This window comes from Sus scrofa, chromosome 8 (genome assembly GCF_054392235.1).
Source record: "Sus scrofa isolate SSC_HxYL_T2T_F1_AM1 chromosome 8, Sscrofa_HxYL_maternal_Yorkshire_Landrace_v2.0, whole genome shotgun sequence".
Taxonomy (NCBI): domain Eukaryota; kingdom Metazoa; phylum Chordata; class Mammalia; order Artiodactyla; family Suidae; genus Sus; species Sus scrofa.
Window position 1 is genome coordinate 130,834,117 of NC_139390.1, and position 20,086 is coordinate 130,854,202.

The 20,086-nt window shown below is 38.9% G+C and overlaps 1 protein-coding gene across 2 annotated transcripts in view; it reads left to right on the plus strand.

The window, feature by feature from the left end:
* The window catches only part of UNC5C (unc-5 netrin receptor C), a 381,350-nt gene that overhangs the window by 229,876 nt on the left and 131,388 nt on the right, over positions 1-20,086 (plus strand). For both annotated transcript variants that reach the window (XM_021100734.2, XM_021100735.2), the window contains exon 3: positions 15,975-16,118. In XM_021100734.2, coding sequence (XP_020956393.2) covers positions 15,975-16,118 — 144 coding nt within the window. The remainder of the gene's footprint in view (positions 1-15,974; positions 16,119-20,086) is intronic.

The window sequence follows — 20,086 nt, forward strand, 5'->3', positions numbered from 1 at the left end:
AGTTGGCTTCCCAGATGGCTTAAGTTCAATAGATTTTTTCCCCCTGATTTCCTCAGCTTCTCCTAGCAAGTGCTAAACAGCCATTATGCCATTTCCCGCACATTGAGATTCATCTGCAGCTACTAAACTGCCTCCAAAGTGCTTCAATTTTGCATGAGTGCTAAGCTGGGGCCTGGGAGACATTACCCAGTGCTGAAGGCCCAGATCATTAGAAAGAGCATGTAAATCCTCTGAACCAGAAATAAAAAGTGCAGAGATTTCCTTTGTGAAGTCCCAACTGCAGCTTTATGTAAAACATGAACCACTGGCAAGATTTTGTGTGTGTGTGTGTGTGTGTGTGTTTTACCTTTTCAATTTTAATTTTGCCCTTTTTTAAAAAACTTTGGCATATGTGTTCTACTTTTTTTAAGCAGAGATTTATTTCATAGCCAGGAGCAGATGAAATAATTGCCATGCACTATCACTATTTCTCTTCTTAGGACACCAGAGCCTCTTCACTTTTAACAGGGATGGAACTTCAAAGTGTTGATAGATTTTTAAAACAAACTTGAAACCAGCTTTGGGGGGGGTGGGTTAAGATCCATAAGATGTGTGCAGGGGCCGTAAATCTGCATTATTTAAGTAAGCGTAGAAGTAGAAAGTATACAGATACTGGATTATGGAGAGAGGTTGGAGTAGAATCAAAGGAGGATTGTGAAAATCATTAATGAGAAAGAAATGAGTGTATTCTCATTTTTCAACAGACGCATCCTTGTAGATCACTACTTGAGTCTTATTTGTGTTTTTCAAGGTGAACATATTTTTTTATCTGGACTTGAGCTGTATTTTCATCTCTGATGGCCTGCCAGCCTGCTTGTCAGAATATCTTGCCTCAAATTAGAAGCCTGCATGTGGTTGGCTAGAGCAGTGTCTACGAGAGGGCAGGCACGGTCGGGTTGGAATTCTGAGTAGCCTGTAGTTCTGCATGCTGTGGGGCTGAGCCCATGCCCTAAGCCTGTGGAGTGGTGACAAGAAGCACTTATGATGGAAAGGCTGACTTGCCACCCTCGTTCAATATGTCCTTTGCACTAGAATTTTGTGGACAATTATAAGAACATTTTGGAGTTCCCATCATGGTGCAGCGGAAACGAATCCAACTAGGAACCATGAGGTTGCACGTTCGATCCCTGGCCTCGCTCAGTGGGTTAAGGATCCGTCATTGCCTTGAGCTGTGGTGTAGGCTGCAGACGTGGCTTGGATCTGACATTGCTGTGTCTGTGGTGTAGGCTGGCAGCTACAGCTCTGATTGGACCCATAGCCTGGGAACCTCCATATGCCGTGAGTGCAGCCTAAAAAGTCGAAAAAGAAAAAAAGAGGGAGTTCTCTTATGGCCTAGCGGGTTGAAGCTCCTGCGTTCTCACCACTGTGGCTCTGGTTGCTGCTGTGTGGTGTAGGTTCAATCCAGGCCCAGGAATTCCCATGTACTGCCTGTGTGGCAAAAAAGAAAAAAAAATACAAAAAAAAAAAAAAAAAAAAAAAACCCAAGAGAGAACCTGAAATAAACATTGCAACTCTCATTTAAAAAAAAAAAAAAAGAAAAAAAGAATATTTTACTTTTTTGTCTATAGTCTATCCATTCGAGAGTAATAAACCAGGCCCCCTTTACACGATTGGTCTGTATTTATTTCTCTTTTTCCATATATGTATGTATTAACTCAAGCTCTCTTTCTTTTAAGGTTCTGAGAGGAAAAATATACATTTATGATCAGATACAGAGGTCCACTATTTATCTTTAAACATATTTCTAAGGACCTTTATTAACCACTGATTTATTGAACACTGCAAACACTGATTTATTGAACACTGTAAGTGGGATCTAACAAAAATGTACAGTGAATGGGTTTATAATAGGGTATGAATTAAATGCATTCCAACTTGGAGGTAAAAAGAAGATACTGCATGAATGGTATGCATGTAAATATACATAGTGGGGTTAGGTGCATATGGATACTGTCTATACAACATACCCACTTTAAGCTAAAACCCAGTTTTGTCTGTCACTATGTTGTATGTATCCTTCAGGCTGAATGGACCTGTCTGCTAATTTCATTTTACTAAAAACATGGCTGATCATGAAAATGAGATCAACTTTATTAGTGTATCATCACAAAATATTATTTATGTGATTCTATACTTCGTGACACTGAACCACACATATTAAATAACTAGCTTTCCTGTTCTCCCATGGACATTGTTTATCCACTAGGGTGTGTATCCTTTGAAGGGAATACATTTATAAAAAAAGGAAAAAGAACAAAACTTTGCCTGGAGATATGAACAGACACATGATTGAAGCTGTTTGTTCAGTTGGCAGTATTATACTGTTACATAAATATCTCAGGGAATTGGAGCTCATGGTGGAAAACAATCATTTTTCCTTCTTTCTTTTTCTTTGTGATGCTAGTGCAGGCTGGACATGAAGACATTACAAGTTAAACACAACGTTCAGAATCAGGCATCATTTTTATGTCAAGTTTTAGTTTTTCTGTCTCTAGAGAAAACAACAAATTCGGACGTTTGAGTATAAAGAAAAGTGTAACAGTAATTAAACATCATAACCTAGATTTTCACATCAATTTGTTCAACATTTATGTTAGAAATAATATTTTGAAAAAATATTGCAAGCATACCATTTGAACATATTTTGTTATATAATAAACAAATTATACTGTGTTGTAGCATTTGGGGCATATTAAAATTACAAATTCAGATATTTGAAAACTCAATATAAATGCCTCTCTGTGTATCTGAAATGCATAGCCAATTTTTAAAAATTTAATAGTTTGGAGCTAAGCACTGAATCATGATTAAAAAAACCACAAAGTATTGTGAATTTATGAGTATTTTCTTCATTTATTCAACAGTCGTTTATGAAAACTCATTCTGTGCCAAACATATTGTAGTCTGTATCATTCAAGTCTGTATTATGCTAAACTACAGTAACAATTAGACCCTATCAAGGATAGAAAGGCTCAGACATGATAGTGTGGTTTACATAAGTCCCAGGAATGTGCCCTTGGTTGGAGGGCAGTCCTGTTCTCTTTGTCAGGCATGGACCCAGGCTCCTTCCATCTTGTGGCTCTGCAGTCTTCTTAGGCTTCATCTTTCTGTGTCCAGTCAGCTGAAAGAGAAAGGCAACAAGGAGACCACTCACCAGCTTCTTCAATAGCTTGGCCAAGAAGATGTACACATTCCTTCTGTCACATTATAGTGTCTAAAACTTCTAAAACAAAGGAAGCTAGAAAATGTGGCCCAGTTATGTTCCTAGGAAGATGTAAGGGGCTGTCAGTCTTTGCCACAGTCTGTCTATCAAAGTACTTTCTTTTAAAGATTCCTTTTGATCGAGTAACCATCTGTGAAGTACACTGGAAAAGGACTATTTTTATCAACTTAAACTTTAAGAAAATGAGAAATTTAGCACCCTGCCTAAAGTTACTCACGATGGTAGCCAAGCAAGGACTAAAAATCTGGTTTTCTTCCTTTTAGTCTAATATTCTATCTTTTCTACATTTAGCGCTCTCTCTGTCCATAAAGATGGTCATACCACAGAAAACAATAATCCAAACTTCATTGGATGTGATACCTGTTAGCATTTTAATATCATGGTGATCTCTTAAAAATTCAATTCCTGTTTTTTCCTGTTAAATTAGTTTTATCAGTTATATGGTAGAAGGACATCTAATACTCATGTCCTATGGTTTCCTTCCTGGGCACACAGGAATACCACAAGTCCTGCATCTTTGCCAGTTCAGCTTGGCCAAATGATTGCTTCTAGCCAATGGGCTGAGAAAGCTTTGTTGAACTGCAGATCCAAGACATTTAAGAGCTGGTGTGAGCCCTCTGTGCTCTGTTGTCCTTGTTTGGAGACCCTGATAGCCATGGTTGAGAAGCGGCAGATTAAAGGTAGATGAGGCCAGGGTTACTGTGAAAGTGCATATAAAATAGCATGATAATGTGAGAAAAAAGAATGTATACGTGTATGTGTGACTGGGTCACCTTGCTGCACAGTAGGAAATTGACAGAAAACTGTAAATCAGCTATAATGGAGAAAAATAAAAATCATTATGAAAAAATAAAAAATAAAATAAAAAATATTAATAATAAAGCAGTATTATTACTTTAAAAGAAAAAGCAGCCCTGAAGACTTTTGTGATAGAAAAAATAGTCTTGAATTTTGTAAAAGCTGTGAAATCAGGGGCATTTTTTTGTACACAACGTGACATAAACTATTTTAGTTTCTAAAATCACATTAGTTAGGCTGGCTTGTCTCATATTAAGGGCCTGCTCTGCTAAGAGGTTTACATGTATCACCTCATCTAATCCTTAGAATAACACTTTGAGTTAGGTATTTTAATTCCCATTTTCTTATTGAGGAGTGTTATTTAGTGAGTAGAGGAATTTTCCCCAGGTCATATATCTAGTCATTGGAGGAGCTAGAATTTAAATCCTTCTCCAAAGATCATACTCTCAATTAAGTTAATCCCAAGGGTTAATTAAACATAAGGTTTTACTAGCATGTGTGTGGCAATATTATCTTTTGGAATTTTACCTAAAACCTTATGTTTATCAAAAATTCAGTATATGTAACTTAGAATCAACAGAGGGTCAAAGATAGCCCCTGTATAAAAAAAAAAAAAAGAAAAAATTTTAAGTGCATCATATTTATTTGCATTATTTTATTAAATCATCTCTTCCTTTGAACTGATAAAAGAAAGACTTGAGGCAAAGGTCTCAGAAATAACAAATAGTTATTTCTTGGTCTCTCTATAAAGTTAGAATTGAAAATTGGTGTTTTGGCAGGAGCTCAATATGTATTCCTAGCTTGAAAATATGAAATACTAATATCTTTCATCTCTATTTAGAATTTCACAAGTTGCATTTTTTCCTTCTTGTAAATTGATTTGTTCTCACATATTAGAATTCTTTTTTAAAAGGGTAAGAAAAAAGGATCTTTTCATTGGTACTCCATCTGTGTTTATTCCACTATTATTGAAGGCTCAGCAATTTTAAAGGCTCTGAAACGCATGACAAGAACTCCACGTTTTGTTCCCCACTGTCGGTGTGAATACCAAGCATGTTCAAAATTTAAATCAAAGTTGTGTTTGATTATGTCTTTACGGCTAGGATAGGAGGTGCAACTGCCACCATGACTGAAGGTTCCTTTCCTCTGAAATATAGTGAGACAGAATCACGTATGTTTTCAATAAGTGTATCACAGTGTCCTTGGGAAAATATTCTTTCAGTAATTCAACAAATATTTGTTATATGCCTGCTGTATGTGCCAGGAAGTATTCTAGGCCAGGGCAATCTCAGGTAACAAATAAACATTTCTACCCGGATGGAGTTCCCATCCTAGTGGGAAAGCGAAGAAAGACTCTTGAAGATGTGACTGTGCTCTTGACATCCTTTCATGTGCTTCATTAAAAGATGACGTTGGCTTATTCTGCCCCCTACTTGTCAGAACTAGCCTAGTGAGGTGTTTCCATTTGGGTGCTTAGTGTCCCTGCCTCACCGTGTACTGGGACAGGGATACTACAAGTTCAGAATGAGTGAGGCGGGCAGGCTTTTTGGTTGCTGCACTCCATTGACTCTTCACTCATGGCAACAGGGTAGCTCCACCCCGCTCTGCACTTTAATACAGCAGGGAGTTAGGGGGTTCGTAAAATCTTGGTAACATGGCTAAAGGACAGAAAATTTAGAGGAAAATCTCTAGAACTAGTTCCTGCTGTTCAAACTCCGTTTCTAAATATCGTAGCCACATCTGCATGGCCCTGAACAGTGGACATCCCCACGCAGCCCAAACTCTCTCAGCTCTGTTACGATTTCCTAAACCAACCAGGTCTTTCTCCTCTGGGAGAATGTGATTAGATATTGATTAGAATAGAATAACTGTGATTAGAATAACTCCCAATCAGGCTGTTCTTCCCCTCTCTAAAGACTATGTTAGTACCTCCAGTGGTAATTTTGTTAATAGAATATAGTAGTATTCTCAATTGTAATTGTTTTATAGTATATTTAGAAAGAATTTTATATATTTCAAGAGTTTTTGTAGCTGTTATTCCATTTCTTTTCTCACAACCAAAGGAGAACACATTTTTAACTTCATTTTGTGAAACCAAAGCGTAATGAATTTAAGACTTTACAAAAGTCAGATACAGAGCAGGAATTTATTTTTATTTATTTATTTATTTATTTAGCTAGCTAGCTATCTTTTTTTAGGGCCACACCTTCAGTGTATGGAAGTTGCCAGGCTAGGGTTTGAATCAGAACTGCAGCGGCTGTCCTGTGCCACAACCACATCAACACTGGATCTGAGCCACACCTGTGACCTATACTGGAGGTCATCAATGCCAAATCCTTAACCCACTGAGTGAGGCCAGGGATTGAACCCACATCCTCACACTATATTGGATTCTTTTTTTTTGTCTTTTTGCTATTTCTTTGGGCCGCTCCCACGGCATATGGAGGTTCCCAGGCTACGGGTCAAATTGGAGCTGTAGCCCCTGGCCTACGCCAGAGCCACAGCAACGCAGGATCCGAGCCGCATCTGCAACCTACACCACAGCTCACGGCAACGCCGGATCGTTAACCCACTGAGCAAGGGCAGGGACTGAACCCGCAACCTCATGGTTCCTAGTTGAATTTGTTAACCACTGCGCCACGACGGGAACTCCTATATTGGATTCTTAACCTGCTAAGCCACAATAGGAACTCCTATTTTCTTAGCTAGATAAGTCACTAGATTGCTGCATATTGGACGAGCATTTTTCTAGTCTCTCAGTTGTAATAATAATTGTCCTGGATGAGTTGAAGTATTTTTTAAAGTGAACATTTATAGTTTGGTTTTAAAGTTTTTTTAAGAATACGAAATGTACTGCTTTTAAGATAAACAGGGGAGTTCCAGTTGTGGTACAGCACAAACAAATCCTACTATTATCTAAGAGGATGGGGGTTCGATCCCTGGCCTTGCTCAGTAGGTCAGGGATCCGGCGTTGCCCTGAGCTGTGGTGTAGGTCACAGATGGGGCTCAGATCCCATGTCTCTGTAGTTCTGTTGTAGGCCAGCAGCTATAGTTCCGATTTGACCCCTAGCTTGGGAACTTCCATATGCTATGAGTTCGGCCCTAAAAAACAAACAAACAAAAAGATAAACAGATTGCTGTCCGCCTTATCCAACATGTGAACGCTTATAAGTGGTAGTCACTCCAGAGGTGATTGCTCCTAATGCATTTTTCTCAATTATTTGGGATAAGAAAAAAAAATGAAAGCCTGAGAGTATAAGTAATTATTATTCTGAATGTATGTAGCTGATTTCTATTGTCAGAAAGTGTTTTCAGAGGGTCACCAAGAATATTGCTCTTAACACATGTGGTTAATGACTTGATATAAGATCATAGATCTGAAAACAATTTTTTTAATAATAATTAAAATTAAAATTATTAAAATACAATTAAAGTAAATGAGATTAGTTTTGTTTACTATTAAAGTCATATTAATCTTCCTAAAATATGTTTGTTTTAAAAATGTTATTTCACCATTGCACAATTTTCACAGGCTCCCTGCTCCCCAAAACAGTCTTCTTAGCTGCCATATGAGACTCTCTCTCCTCGAATCTCTCTTCTAATTCCATGGTCTTACTCCTTTACTTAATTCATGTAAACCAGTCTGCACTGTAGTCTCCATGCTTTTTCATCTCTGCCCTTTGGCTCCTTGCTCTTCTCTCCTCCTCAAGTGCCTTTGATTCCTCTCTGAATTTTTAAACCCAAACCATGCTTCAGCATCAAACTCAAATATTCCATTTCCTCAGGTTTCCCAGGATCTCTCCTTCTAAAACAATTTCACTATGGTTTTCTTTATGGGGTTTTCAAAATTTCCAAACAATGGCTTTTATTCAATAGATCAACATCTGGAGAATGCTAAACAAAACCACATTGACAGCCATGATGACATGGGGTTCTGTGTTTATGTTGACTGTAGGGTTCTGTGGTTGCATAAATTTGGGGGGAATGGTGGCAGTCCAAACTGAACCTTCCTCTTTATGGCAGAACCTCGGACCAATGCCTGCACTATACTAATGGGCCCTCTGAGTTTCTAAAAGAAAGTTGTATTAAGCAGAATGCCTCAAACTTATTCATGCAAAACACCTATTTTTTAGTTACAATTTGAGGAATACTGATATTTTGAGAAAAGTAAGAACTTTGGATTCAGACAAATGTGGATCTGCCCTGATTTCAGTAGTTATATATTGGCTGTGTGAACAATTGTTCAAATTCTGACCTCATGCCTTATCTGTATTATAGGTGTAACAATACTAATCCCCAAGGATTACTGTGCAGATTAACTGAGATCTATGGTAGATTCTCAATAAATACTGGTTACCTCTACTGTTCTGTTACAATTAAATTTGCTTGTAGTGAAATTTAACACTACTTTGTGTTACAGCTGTAACATACAAATCATTCATTCATTTAACATCCATTAACTAGACAAATATTTGTGCCAGTTATTATACTGATGGATTCACAATGCACATGACAGAGTCCCTTTACTCAGTAAACTACTATTTTTATCTCTAGTATTAGACAATAGACTTCTAAAGGAAGGATCCATAAGCAATCCATCTCTATGCCCACCTTGGAATCTACTGCTCAAAAACCATCTGCATGGTAGAACGTCACCCATAGCAGGACAGAGGCCTTATCTGTCTTCTTTACCTCGGCACATAGGAGAGTGTGGGCACATACTAGAGTCTAAATAAATAACTGTTGAATGAATGACTGGACAAAATTAATAGTAAGGTCTCTATTTCATAAGTACATAGTTAACTAACCTCCAGTAATACATTATAATTCCCCACACTTATTGACAGGAATCTTTTTTTCTTAATTGTGTTAAAATTACTTCTATTGAAATCACTAATGAATCAAATGAAATAAGGACAGAAAGGAATGCAGATAGATTTAGAAAATTATTAAGGATTATACTCCTAAAGAAAAATGTTGGAATATACATTCAAATATGTATAATACTTGATGCTTTAGGACAAGTATTTAGATGAGTAATGTACTTGCTATCTCAGTGGAATGTGCTTTGTGTCCTTCCAAATCAAACAAATTGCCATCATGTTTTCACAGAATTGCTTCTTTATATTCCAAAGAACATCAACATACAGGAAGAGGTTAATTACAAAAAGCATTTTAGTTCCCATTTTTGTCTCAGAAAGGCTTCTTGGAATAATTATTCAATAGGTTTTTTTTTTTTTTAATCACCAATGTTAAGAATAGGAATTAAATGATGGGCCAGAGCTGGTACGATGAATTTCTGCCAATTCATTTATACAACTTGATAAATAAGAGAAAATATTTTGGATACCCACCACTCTAATTGTCCTTCATACTCGCAACCCTAAGATTGATGGTGGTTAGGAAGTCAAATCAAAAGTAGGAGAACAAAAAAAAAGAAAAAAAGAAAAAAAAGTAGGAGCACGGATTCCCCTGTAATATCTAAAACCTGACACTCCTGCAAAAGAAAGGGAAAAACAGTGTTAGCATTGTCAGGGTATCATTTATCACTCTATTTTAATATCATATTGCAATTAAAATTTCAAGAGAGAAGATTGCTCTTATCTATGGTTGTCATATAGCTTTCCAGAAGCACTAGTCATCTCCCTACTCCAGATACATAATCCAATGAATTTTTTTCTCAGTTCAAAAGACAAAACAATATACAGACACAAAGCAGAACAGACTAACTAGAGCTATCACATAAAAGGGAATCAAGTCAATGGCCTACGTATGAAATGCTTCCAAGCAAATACCTAGGACCATTCAGTCCAAGCCATGTTATTCTTTAACTTTTAGGTAAATTCATCTTGATCACAAAGATAATAAATGTAACTTTAACAAAATTATACTCATAATAAATCTAATACACCAGTCAGTTGCAATTCCCAATTACACAAAGTAATTTTAATTAGATGGCCTGTGTCTATATTAAATATTATATTAAAAATTCAAGGAAGGCATATCAGAGAAAAGTTGGTAAATCATGTTTTTACAGTGTCTTTTCCTGATGTACTTTAAAGATTGTCAGATGACTTTACGTAAAATAAAATAATGTCTTCATTATAAAGTTCTGCCTTTTGATTATATAGTGTTTATTTTAGTGAAAGTTATAAGTTGCTAAAATAATTATTAGATTTTTATGGAATGACATCCTTATACATAATGATAGTATTTTGTGTGATTAAATTTATGTTACAACATCTCCAACTGATATGTTTCAGATTTTAGGTTGTTAGTGAAAACTAATAGGATTAAGTTCTGGAAGAAAGCAAGAAAAAGAGACCACACTAATTCAATAAAATGTGAGATATTCCAGAACATTCTTACCTGCAGCTTTGTATATCTCTCACCAGCCTGTGTCCTACATGAATGTACTATCATAAGATTTTGTAGAGTGACCTCTGCAGCTCTTCTCCCAATAGGGAAAGTGCTGGAAGAAATAGAATCACTGGGTCTGCACGACATGGTGTCTCAAAATGTCCCTTTGTATAGGAAAGATAAAGTAGCTGGGAGGAAGGAGAAATAGAACTAAGGCACACCTAACACCTAAGCCTAGCATGAGTTTAGGATGCTTTTTAGTAAAACATACCTGGGATATTAGAAGATGCAGACTGGAGAGTCCCCTTTGTGGCTCAGTGGTAACAAACCTGACTAGTATCCATGAAGGTGCAGGTTCAATCCATGGCCCTGCTCAGAGGGTTAAGGATCCTTTGTTGCCATGACTGTGGTATCAGTCACAGACAAGGCTTGGATCTGGCATTTCTGTGTCTGTGGTGTAGGCCTACAGTTGTAGCTCTGATTCGACCCCTAGTCAGGGAACTTCCATATGCCATGGCCCTTAAAAAAAAAAAAGAAGAAGAAGAAGAAGAAGAAGATGCAGATTGGATGAGCACATTTCAAAAATATGTTAAGATGATGCATGATTTTTTAATATCACCTAATAAACAAGATAAATGAATAGCACAAGCCTGGAGGTGATACTGATCCATCTTTTCGTTTCTAGAACTTAACAATTTTTGATATTTGTAGACTTTAAATTTTTGTTGGCTGCAGATTACATTTCTGGGGGAATGTGGATATTATTTTAAATAATTCTAGAACAGGATTCATTGCATATTTTTGATCACTTTATAATAGTCTCTAGAAAAACACTGTGATGCTTGACCACTATTATGAAGTTAAAATTATGCTAAAGATAAGGAAGGAGTTCCCGTCATGGCTCAGTGTTAACGAATCCGACTAGGAACCATGAGGTTGTGGGTTCAGTCCCTGGCCTTGCTCAGTGGGTTAAGGATCCTGTGTTGCCATGAGCTGTGGTGTTTGTCGCAGACGCAGCTCGGATCCCGTGTTGCTGTGGCTGTGGCGTAGGCCGGCAGCTACAGCTCTGATTCGACCCCTAGCCTGGGAACCTCCACATGCTGCGGCTGCGGCCCAAGAAATGGCAAAAAGACAAAAAGACAAAAAAAAAAAAAAAAAAAAAGGCAATTGTACTAAAGATAAAGAATAAATATCAATTGCCAGATTTTAATGCCATATTCATTTTTAGCCTCACAAAGATCCAATCAGAGTGTTACATTTGCATCTGAATTTCCAAAGTCATTTGAAACTTGCTATTAACACGTGCATATTCATACTCATTATGACTCCTTGGTATAGTATGCTAATTACTTTCCTGCACTCTGGTTCCCAAACCACAACGATTCCTATTATAAAAGCAAATCACTGCAAACTTCAAACAGCATGAATCCTTGAGATGCCACTATTAAAGGAAGAACAGCGATGGGAAATCTTTGATGTTATCAGATGGGATGGAAAATACACATTTGTATTTGAGTAAATCCTGTAGACCGAAGCATTTCCTCCCACCCTTCAATAACCTGAAACCAATTTCAAGTTCCCAAATGCTCTTCAAAGCAACCTGCCTTGGAAATGATGCTGATGGCATTTCAAATTTCAAGGCAGCTTGCTTTTTCCATCTCAAAGCTTCAAGCAGATTTAAAATTTCACTTTCAAAGAGAAAGGATATTACCTTCTTTTACCCCAACCACTAGCCTCTGGTTTGATGGATGTCATAGGTAATGAACAGAATGTCATAGGTAGTGAACTTACCTATGGTAATGAAAAAAAATGATATGGAACTGAGGAACTCAGAGTCTAAATAATGTATCTAATTCTAGAGAATTCCAAACTGTCAGTGTTTAGACGCCACACACTTCAGTTTTCTCTTGTTCTGGTGTTGATCAAAAGTTGAAATGTAAACTTCGGGCATATGGCAGGACAACTGTACACAACTCTAATTAATCCATCTCCTCCTGAATGGGGTGTCTGTGAAGCCGAAGGCAAAAATCAGTGTGTGCTTAACTCCTATGCCCACAGGGTGCCTGGGCCACACGATTCAGAACATTCATACTGCGAAAAATCCCTGTAGCAGGACGGTTGGTCTGTGGCTTCTTAAAAGGATTTAGATTTGTGGTCAGTAGAAGCATCCATGAGCCTCTTTGGACTAAGGGAAACAGTGGCCCTAGTGAAGTTCCCCTAGCATTTAATTAGGTTTCCTATAATTGCTTTAAGTAAAAGGAAGGAATGAAACCTGCAGTTATCATCTTGGGATGCAAAATATTTGTATGTGGTTTTAATATCCTGAGCCTGTTTGTTGCTGCTCTACATTTTGGAAAGAGCCATTATAGTTCTAAGGAAGTAACGCACTGCATGTTTATCAGCCCTTTGGTGACTGTAAATTTACTGCAACAACGTTTAGAGGAAGAGTCTTTTTTCCAGTAACAGACTTTCTATGTGAACAGAGAAGGTATAAACAAGTAAAACAGAAAAGTACTAGACACCAGAGAGTGGAATTTAAAAAAAAGGTGGAAGGGGAGTTCCCATTGTGGGTCAACAGTAACGAACCCATGAGGATGAGGGTTTGATCCCTGGCCTAACTCAGTGGGTTAAGGATTCCGTGGTGTAGGTCACAGAAGCGGCACAGATCTGGGATTGCTGTGTCTGTGGTATAGGCCAGCAGCTGCAGCTCTGACTCAACCCCTGGCCTAGGAACTTCCATATACCTCGGGTGCAGCCCTAAAGAAAAAAAAAAAAAAAGGTGGCAGGAGAGAAGGAAGGCTGTGCCCGGTTACAATGAGACAGCAAAATAAATAAGAGGCCTAAGCAAGGACCAGGAAAGTATTATTATTTGTTGTTAAGTTTGGTTATTTTGTTTGTCTGTTTTGTTTTTGTTTTTTGCTATGGAGATCTGTTTTACTGGTTGAACATGGGCTAAAATTATAGAGTAATCTTTTCATCGGTGAGTGAGGGATTGAGATACGCTAGTTACTTGTAAATTCTTTTTAACCTGATCACTGTGTAAACATGAAAGCATTATTAATTTTCAAAACTGTAAAATGGTATGAAAGACACTTAATACACTTTTGAAAATAGAATTGCCCCAGCAGGATCTTGCCCTGCTTTGAGCTTAGTAAGTCCATTTTACTGGGCTTTACTCAAGTTCAGAGACTCTTGGGTGGACTTAAGGACTTCGTCATTTCTGTGACCCAAGTCCCATCCGCTTGTGATAGGAAGTATTGTTTACCTCCCAGTGGCTCCGCACCAACTATTGTTGGGAGGTGGTTAATTTCCCTGAGGGCTTTTACGCATTTGAGCATGTCCTAGATTTTAGGGTAAGTGCCAGAATACTCTTTTTTAGGATCTCCAGGTGCATCTTTCATGTTACCTCTCAACAAGAGGTCATGATCAAACATATTTAGAAATCATAACTTTTAGGAACTAATCTCTATAACTTGTACATATCATATATGTGTATATTTTAAATTCTCATTAATTATGTCATCTTCTTGCTTAAAACATTTGGCTCTCAGAAAGGAATCCCAAATCTTAAACCTGGGGTACAGTAGCAGCTCTCCAACTATAGCATGCTTCAGGATTCTTAAAGGGCTTTTTAAAATGGTGCTGGGCCAGACTCAATTTTTCTTGGTCAGTGAGTCTGGGGCAGGGTCCAGGAATTTGCAGTTCCAGTAAGTTCCTAGGTGATGCTGATAAAGCTGTTCTGTGGGCCACACTTTGAGAACCGCTGGTTTACAAGCATGTGTATAAACTGGTCCCTTTCTTGTCTCTAGTTTCATCTCATGCAAGTATTCGTTGTGTCCAGTGCTCAGTTGTCTTCTGGGTTCCCATTCTCCTCCTTCCCTCTCCTGCTCCTTCCATGTGTCCTGTCTCCCTCCGCATATGATTTAGTCAACGTAACTCGTGTTGGATCCTTCATGCTAAGCTGGGTCCACTTGTTACTCACTCTCATTGTTCTTACACTTTTGTGCAGCATTGAACACAATTGTAATTGGAGAGTAAGCTGTACAATTTGGTTAATCTGTGCCTCCTCCCAATAATGTAAAGTCACTGAGGGCAGAGACTATATCACTCATCAGAGTTTCGCAAGTATCTTCTACATCATTGATACTCAATAGATCTTTGATCGATGAATTAAGGAATGAATGAGTAGTACAAAGTAACACATGTAATTGTTCTTACTGTGCTCCTCTCTGACCCACAGCAAATTCTCCTCCTCCCTAAGGGTGCTCCTGCCAGTTCTTCAGCAGACACTCCGTACTGGAAGTGTGTGCAAGAGCTCTGGCAGTCGCCCACATATATTGTTTTAATATAATAATCCTTGCTCAGTGCAAAGAAGTGTATTGCAGAATGGATCTCTAAAAAAAGCATTGTTATCTCAAGAAAAATACCCCTAAAATGATAATCCCAGATTCTTAGTTCAGTTTTTGTTATTTAGGATTATATAATGCTGTGAAATAAATTCCAATTCTCTGAGAATTTTAACTGGAGGCCACTTTATTTTTTTTTGCTTTTATTGCCTTTTTTTTTTCTTTTTTTAGGGCCGCTCCAGAGGGATATGGAGGTTCCCAGGCTAGGGGTCCATTCAGAGCTACAGCTGTTGGCCTACACCACAGCCACAGCAGCATGGGATCCGGGCCATGTCTGCTGCCTACACCACAGCTCATAGCAATGCTGGATCCTTAACCCACTGAGCGAGGTCAGGGATCGAACCCTCAACCTCATGGTTCCTAGTCAGATTTGTTTCTGCTGTGCCATGACAGGAACTCCGAGGCCACTTTATTTTTAACAGGATTTTGGTTACATTATTATTATAGAGAAACATTTGGGCTTTCAAAATATCAATCATGAAAGCTTTAAAGTCGTGCACTCTTTGGAGAGAACAGCAGAGGTTTATTAATTGAGGCTAGTATTTCCTTCAAGAAAACAGTGTATCTTAATAACAGATGAAGCTATTTTAAAAAATGACTTAGTTGTAAAATATCAGCACATATTTATAAGGTACTAGGTCATATTATAATAAAACCTGATATGCATCTGTGTATACAGGTTTATATTATTTATCTACTTATGACTATAGTTTTAGGTCATTGTGTCATTTCATGTGAAGAAGTAGGTAGACTTAGTTATTGTAAAGCCGTACAGTGCATGGGTATCTTACCCACAGCCTGTATAATTAAGATAGAATCCCTGGAAGATGTTAAATTCAAGTTCCTGTTTGAGTACACACAGGAGGATAACTTGATCGAGGGTGAATATCAGTCAGGCTCTAAGAGGAAAGGTATAATTCTGTGGAGTGATAGATCTACTCCACTTTCATTTTCTGATGAATCCAGAAGCTTTGGAATAGCAAATAAGAGAATGAAAAAGTCGTGAGTCAATTAACTCGAGCCAGACGAGAATCAGCCCTGGGATGCTGGGCTGTGGCTTCAGGAAGGATCACGGGGGGAAATGGAGTGTGTTTTGTATTCCGTTAGTACAGGTCTTCTCCTGACTTGGGCTTCCTCTCCCTCCGCAGGTCTCATTGTCCGAGAAGTGAGCATCGAGATTTCCCGCCAGCAAGTGGAAGAACTCTTTGGGCCCGAAGATTACTGGTGTCAGTGTGTGGCCTGGAGCTCGGCGGGCACCACCAAGAGTCGGAAGGCCTACGTGCGCATCGCATGTGAGTCTTCTGTACATTGTGCAGGGACCTGCAGGTTCCATAAGCTGACAGCAGAAGAGAAAATTTCAACTGTGCCTGCTCTAGTGTCAAAGAACCCTGGTTATAAGTGCCTCCCCGACTTCTGCTTTTGATCTGCACTTTCCCCTTCAGTCACCAGAATATCCTTTTATTTGTTGTTTCAAGGCACTGAGTAATTTTCCTTTAGGGATATCAAAGAATTAGTGCTACTTTCAAAAGATTGAATTTTCTTTTTTAATCAGGTACTAATTAGGCAATGGGAAAACCAACTATATTCCTTTAATGAGTTTATTCTGCCAGTTTTTTAGGACAGTGTTGACAAGATTTGCTATTAGAAATAGAAATTACCCAGACAAACTTCTCTCTTTATTTTAGAACTGTCCTAGCGTACCAGAATACATCACTCTTTTCCAAACTGTGTTCATTTCTAGAATATTTATGTTCAGGGAGAGGTTAAAAGGTGCCTCACAAAAAAAGAGTTCCATAATCAGTAAATGTGGGAACTACTTTGGGGGGAACAAAGTTAAAGAGGTTTCATCATTGCAAAACTTTCCAGACTCTTTTTTTTTTTTTTTTTTGGTCTTTTTGCCATTTCTTTGGCCGCTCCCTCGGCATATGGAGGTTCCCAGGCTAGGGGTCGAATCAGAGCTGTAGCCACAGGCCTACACCACAGCCATAACAATGCAGGATCCAAGCCACAGCTTAGGGCAACGCTGGATCCTTAACCCGCTGAACGAGGCCAGGGATGGAACCCTCATCCTCATGGATCCTAGTCAGATTTGTTAACTGCTGAGCTATGAAGGGAACTCCCTGCTTTAATCTTGTCTTAAGGTTCCATACGGAGAAATTTTCTCAAATGTGAGACCACTGCAATTCATGTAAATTTTACTATCTGAATCCCTTTGCAGATCTGTATTTTACTAGACTTTATTTTGGGTTGATGTGTCATTTTGTGTTGATTTACCTCTAATATGTCACGAAGTCCCAATGGTTTTGGCTCTGATCCTTCGCCCAGTTATATTTTCACCTCTTCCTCCCCTGCTGCTTGATCTAGATCCCAACTATTGCAAACCCTTCCCAGTAGACTCCAGTATGATCAAAAATATGATCATATCATCAAAAATGCATTTTTTGATATATGATCAAAAATGCATTTTCCTAAAACTCAAGTTTCACCTCAGCTCACCTCTATCTCTGCTTAAAATCTTACAATGGCCATAAGAAAGTTCCACGGACTGGGTGGCAACAGAAACTTATTTTCTTATAATTCTGGAAGCCGAAGTCCAAGATCAAGGTGCTGGCAGTACTTCTGAAGCCTCTCTCCTTGGCTCGTAGGTGATCACCTTCTCCATGTCTTCACAGTCTTCCTCCGGTAACTATCCAGGTCCAAATTTCTCGTCTTATAAGGATGCCAGTCACCTAATGGCGTAAATGGACACTGAATGGACTTAGTCACCTCTTTAAAGGCCCTATCTCCAAATTAAGTCACGTTCTGGCGTACTAGGGGTTTAGACGTCAACATATGAATTTTGGGAGGGCGCCTTCCAGCTCATGACAGCTGTATTTCATTGTTTACATAATGCGGCCGATGTTTTCAGCTGGGACCACATCAGATTAGAAAAATTTCAATTTCTATGCTTTCCAGCTATTGTTCCTACTGAAGGGCTTCAGCTTTCTCTTACTTCCCTTTATTATTTGTAAGAACTCATTTATTCAATGAATAATTAGTAAGCACTTACTGTCTTCTTGGGACAATTCTAGGCATTGGGTATGGAACTAGAATCCAAACACGTAATGGGTCCCTGCTCTCAGGAGGCGGATGTCTGGTGAGCAAGGGCACACTCTAAATGAAATAAATAGTCAGCAGCAGAGCTGATGGGAAGTGCTATGAAGAAAGATAAATGGGGAGGGGGTGAGTTCTGCTGAGGAGGAAGGCCTCTGGACAACGCTGACGTTAGGCAGAGGGGACAGCAAGTGGCACAGGTACAAACACCCTGAGATACCAGGAAGACCGAATTAGCCAGGGTGGTTGGAAGAGAGTAGGTAAGAGTAGATGAAGTGAGAAAGGTAAGGAGGAGAAGGATGATCTGGAGATGGCCTGGGGCCTGTGGGAGTGTAGCATCTTTGGTACTCAGCATGACATGAGAACTTTGGAATGTTTTCAGCAGAGGAATTCTTGTGTGTGTGTGTGTGTGTGTGTGTGTGTGTGTGTGTGTGTGATGGCCACATCTGGGGTGTATGGAAAGTCCCAGGCCAGGGATCACATCAGAGCTGCCGCTGCAGGCCTCGCTACAGCCACAGCAACAGAAGATCCAAGTTGCATCTGCAGCTTACACCACAGGTTGTGGCAATGCCAGGTTCTTAACCCACTGAACAATGCCACGGATCGAACCTGAATCCTAACAGAGACAACATCAGCTCCTCAACCTGCTGAGTCACAGTGGGAATTCCTCGGCAGAGGAATTCTTGAGATGACTTTCATTTTAGCAGGATCACCCACCTGCTGTATTGAGAAGAGACTGTGAGAAGCAAGAATAGAAGCAGGGAATCCAGTTATGAGGCTGCAGTTATGAGAGATGTTAGAATAGCACAGATTAGAAGCAGTGGAGCTGATGAGACCTGGATTCTAGAGCTTTTTTTTTTTTTTTTTTTTTTTTTTAGTTTGGATGTGGGATGTGAGAGAAAAAAAAGGAAAGAATGATTCAACAGGCCTGAGCTTTTGGAAGGATTTCTTCCAGTTGTCCTAGGTGAAGTCATTCCTGCCTCATCAGTCTCCAGAGTGATAGGTATGCCTTTCTCAAACCTTTCAGAGCAGTTTGTCCACCCTCTTCATGTGGGGCCTGTCTCCTTTGAATTATATGGACTTGGTGTAACGTCTGTGTTTCATTCCAGTGAGTTCTGTGAGGTCAGTTTTGCTTAATTCCGCTTTGCTTGACTTTATGTCTTTAGTGCTTAGCACAATGCCTAGAACACCAGTGATGTTTAATAAATTTTGTTGAATTAAAACCATTATAAAGACTTCTCAGTGAAGTTTATTAAAATGCTCTATATTAATCATTCCTCTCTGAGCATGTCTAAAGGATTTTTCTCCTTGTCTTATGTGGGTTCTCCATGAAATAGACGCTGAGATGGAGACATGCATGTGGAAATACATTCGAGAGTATTCTTAGAAACAGTATCTGTGGAGGAGTGGAATTGGGCAGGGGGAGAGATTGAACTCTAGTGCTGGTACAACAAAAGACGACCCCACGGGGGGGTCTCTGAGCTAGGATGGCCATTCAGTTGTCCCATCTTGAGGCCTAGGAGGTAAATGACCACTTCTCCTCAAAAATGACTCGTCAACACAGGGGAGCCCCACCTGTACTCCTCACCCTTACAAACCTGTGTGACCTGGGCCAAAGCAGCTCTTCTCAACTGAGAGCAATTCCAGGACTGAGAGGCTGAGAGCCTGCCTTCATCATCACTTCTCCCAACAGGTGGGCTCAGTCCTGAGAGGGGGGTCGGGGGGCACACCAGGGCATCCACTATAGTCATTTGCCAGAAACCTCGAAGGATTGATTTTATGAATCATAGAAGAAAAAAAGAGACTGTCAAACATTGTAAAAAGAAACAAAAGACTGTTTTAGTCAAATAAAGGAATTTAAAATTAGCTTCTAGTTATAATCAAAAGAGGCATAAGTATATAAAACTTTATATTTTCTTGCTATATGTTTGTTAATATCAAGTATGATAAATATTTTAAATTGCCGGTCTAAACTCAACACTAAATTGGCTTGCTTAAAAGAGGTTTATGGGCTTCATTGTTCCAAATGATGACCCTCATATTGTGTCAATTTCACATATAAATATATACATTTAAAATATGTAATATGTATAATAGTTATATAGCATTCTCTTTGTGTAGCCCTATTCTTCACATAAAAATTAAAAACATATAAGAATCCCACCTT